Source organism: Mus caroli, chromosome 8 (genome assembly GCF_900094665.2).
Source record: "Mus caroli chromosome 8, CAROLI_EIJ_v1.1, whole genome shotgun sequence".
NCBI lineage: Eukaryota > Metazoa > Chordata > Mammalia > Rodentia > Muridae > Mus > Mus caroli.
The window spans coordinates 76,292,350-76,296,438 of NC_034577.1; the positions used below are offsets into that span (position 1 = coordinate 76,292,350).

Here is a 4,089-nt window from a genome sequence, read left to right on the forward strand (position 1 = left end):
TTTTTTTTTGAGGCCAGGTTTGCCTGTATAGCCCTGGCTGTCCTGGAACTCACTGTGTAGACCAGGCTGGCCTCGAACTCAGAAATCCGTCTGCCTCTGCCTCCCAAGTGCTGGGATTAAAGGCGTGCACCACCACGCTCAGTGAGATTTCTAATTCATTTCCAGAGGACCTAGGTTTGATTGCTAGAACTCATGTTGTGGCTTACAACCATTCATAACTCCAGTTCCAGGAGATCTGATATCTTCTTTTGGCCTCCTTGAAAACCAGGTATGCATGAAAGCAGACATGCATGAAGCCAAAACACCTATACACATAAAATAATTTAAACTATATATATATATATATATATATATATATATATATATAGCACTTGCTGCTCATGCAATGGATGGGAGTTTGACTCCCAGAACCCACACTGGGTAGTTCACAACAGCTTATTTATAACTCCAGCTCCAGGTGATCAGAGGTATCTGACTGCTTCAGGCACCGACAGTAAAGTACACAGATAGACCCTCCCAATGCATACTAAAAAAATAAGTAAAGTACACAGATAGCCCCTCCCAATGCATACTAAAAAAATAACTAAATAAGTCATAAAGAAATGCCGGCTGTATGCTGAGATGGGAGGAAGACACATTTCTGGTGGTGGTATACATATTCTACAAGGATGGATGCATATACTTTTAAAAAATGCATATGAGCCGGGCATGGTGGCACACGCCTTTGATCCCAGCACTTGGGAGGCAGAGGCAGGCGGATTTCTGAGTTTCAGAGTGAGTTCCAGGACAGCCAGGGCTATACAGAGAAACCCTGTCTCGAAAAAAAAAATGCATATGAAATATGTATACAACCAGAAACAACACTCCACACATATAACACACATACCTGTGCACACGCACTGCACATACTTACACATATGTCCTCCTCAAGCACAGGCACAAACATTAACATATACTTTGTGCATATTTCTTTTTTGTTTTGTTTTCTGTTTTGTTTTTTGAGATTGAGTTTTTCTGTGTAGCCCTGGCTGTCCTGGAACTCACTCTGTAGACCAGGCTGGCCTCAAACTCAGAAATCTGCCTGCCTCTGCCTCCCAAATGCTGGGATTAAAGGCGTGCACCACCACTGCCCAGTTTGTGCATACTTCTCAAATAAAGCTCCAACTGTTCTCCAAAACCTCACAGAAGAGGTCGGGAAGATGGCTCAGTGGTTAAGAGAATATACCACATTTGCAGAGGACCCAAATTCAGTTCCCAGCACTCATGTCAGGCGGCTCACAACACCAGCTCTGGTTGATCTGATCAGGGAGTCTGACTTCACCAGATGATTATACTCATATCCACAGACCCATATGGACAAACACACACACACACAGGCATGTGCGTGCGCTCATACTTGCATACACACACACACACACACACCATAAATACATAACTAAAAATAGTAGGGGCTGGTGAGACGGCTCAGTGGTTAAGAGCACCTGACTGCTCTTCTGAAGGTCCGGAGTTCAAATCCCAGCAACCACATGGTGGCTCACAACCATCCGTAATGAGATCTGACTCCCTCTTCTGGAGTGTCTGAAGACAGCTACAATGTACTTACATATAATAAATAAATAAATCTTAAAAAAAAAGAAATACTATAAAAAAATAAAAATAGTAAAATATAAAAAAGAAGAAAACTACAAAGACATAATCATCAAAAAGAATCACACAAAGATAGGCGTGGTGGCACATGTCTTTAATCCCAGCACTCGGGAGGCAGAGGCAGGCGGATTTCTGAGTTCGAGGCCAGCCTGGTCTACACAGTGAGTTCCAGGACAGCCAGGGCTATACAGAGAAACCCTGTCTCGAAAAACCAAAAAATAAATAAATAAATAAAAAAGAATCACACAAAACATATGTATATAGTTGTGAATATCCAGCAAACAGATTCACATAGTATATACATAGACACATATACATATATACATATACCCTACAATAATATAAACATATACTTAAGAAACACAGACAGACACTCATCAAAATGCAAGTACATAAGGATGCTCAATGGTGCACAATTCCCTCCTAATACATAGACACATATCTCTTCCAACACAGCTCATCAGCTCAACACAGGTCCATGAAAGTTCATTCATACCCCTACCTTTTTCTCCAGGGCTGTTTCCCCCTCCCCCACCTGATTCTCCATCTTGTGTTAATTCTGTGAAGATTGAGATTTTTATGCCTTGTATACAAGTGCATCACCCAGAACCCAGTACAGAGTATGAGTTTAATAAATGTCTTTTGAATTCGTGGACAGAATGTTAAAGGACACAGATTTACAAGAACTGGAGAAAGACACAGAAGCATCACCAGCGTACACATGAAAACACCTACCCAAGAAACAACGTCCTCTCCACAGCACAGATCAGAGAGAGAGAGCGGGGAGGGGAGAGGGGAGAGAGGGAGAGAGGGAGAGAAGAGAGAGGGGGGGGGAGAAGGGAGAGGGGAGAGGGAGAGAGGGAGAGGGGAGAGAGGAGAGAAAAGAGAGACGGAGACCTTAAATCTCAAGTTTAGCATAGGGCAAGCTTGTAGATACAAATGCACCAGTCCCAAGTACACCTGATTTAGGGTTGTGGAGGTGGGGCTTTGGAAGTCTCCGCCTCTTAACCAAACCACACCCCTTTCAGTTGCGGCTCTTGGCTGGCCTTGGTTTGGTGGTTCTGAGGTGTCTGAGCATCTCCTAGACTCCAGACAGCTAACAGGTGAGTGGCAGTGGGTGGGGCGTCGGGAATCTAGTCTCCCGTACCTTTACCTTCTTCTGCCCAGAAGCTTTTGGACCCTAGGGGCAGAACCGCAGCCCTGCACAGTCCGGCTTGGTACTAAAAGGTCCAGCCCTGGGTGAAAGCTCCTAAGCCGATTGAGAACCCAGAGAAGGTGACCGTGAAAGGAGTGGAGGGCGGGGGTGCTGCAAAGAGAGAAAGGAAGTCCTGGGTGGAAGCGGGTCTTGGAAGAGCTGAGGTGGTTCCGTGACTCTGAAGCAAGTTGGTAGCAGAGGACAAAGAGCGTGAGAGGTTGTTTGCATGGGATTGGTGTTTTAACCCGTGGAATGAAAGAGATGAATCTGGTGGGAGGGGCTCTTGGGTGAGAATCCCTGTAGGCTTTGAAGAGCCTTGGCCATTGCCTGGCCTCCTCATTTATGGCCCATCCTCTGTGCTGCCTGGCAACCTACCAGTGCCAACTTAAATCTCCAGAAGGAAGGCATCCCTCGTCCCTCTTTATCAGCTGGCTCTTGTCTCAGGTGGACATGGCCCACAAAGGCCACTCTCAACACAGCGGCCTGGTCTGGGCCCTGCGACCGATCCTGGCTTGGATCTTCTTGGTGGCCTGTGGATGGAGTTACCCACTGCAGACTAGGTCCTGGGGACACCCTGGACTGGCAGCCAAGGTGCGCACAGGCCAGCTGCAGCCGGCAGGTGAGCATTTTCTCTGTCACCCCTAACACTCAGAAACCCCACTTATATCTTCCTCGTAAGAGGGCTTAGGGTAATAGAGGGTGGACAGACAAGGCTAGTGATGACTGCTGATTTTAACAGCCGAGAGTCTGGTTGTCAGATCAAACGGCTGGGTTCAAATCCCAAATCCATACTTTGGTGCTCTGTGACCTTAAGCAAATCAGATAACCTAGGCAGGGTGTTAGGCAAGGTGGTGCCCACCTGTAATCCTAGCACATGCCAGGTGGGTGTAGGAGGATTGGGATTTCAAGGCAGGCCAACCTCGGCTATATGGGGAGCTGAGGGTCAGGCTGGGCTACATGAAACTCTGTCTCAAAATAAACAGTTAGGAGCTGGGCAGTGGTTGGTGGCTTTGATCCTAACGCTCAGAGGCCAGACTGAGTTCCAGGACAGCCAAAGCTACACAGAGAAACCCTGTGTCAAAACACTAAATAATACATACATACATACATACATAGGGATGATGAGATGGCTCAGTGGGTAAAAGTGATGGCTACCAACACCAATTACCTGAGTCAGATCCCTGGACTGAAAACTGTGAACGGAGAAAACCAGCCCCTGCAAGTTGTCCTCTGACACACACACACAC

At 46.5% G+C, this 4,089-nt stretch overlaps 1 protein-coding gene across 1 annotated transcript in view; it reads left to right on the plus strand.

Moving 5' to 3' along the window:
- The window catches only part of Rtbdn (retbindin), a 10,403-nt gene that overhangs the window by 1,125 nt on the left and 5,189 nt on the right, over nt 1-4,089 (plus strand). The window contains exons 2-3 of the mRNA XM_021171053.2: nt 2,676-2,750; nt 3,287-3,461. Of these exons, the coding sequence (XP_021026712.1) occupies nt 3,293-3,461 (169 nt within the window). The 5' untranslated portion in view covers nt 2,676-2,750; nt 3,287-3,292. The remainder of the gene's footprint in view (nt 1-2,675; nt 2,751-3,286; nt 3,462-4,089) is intronic.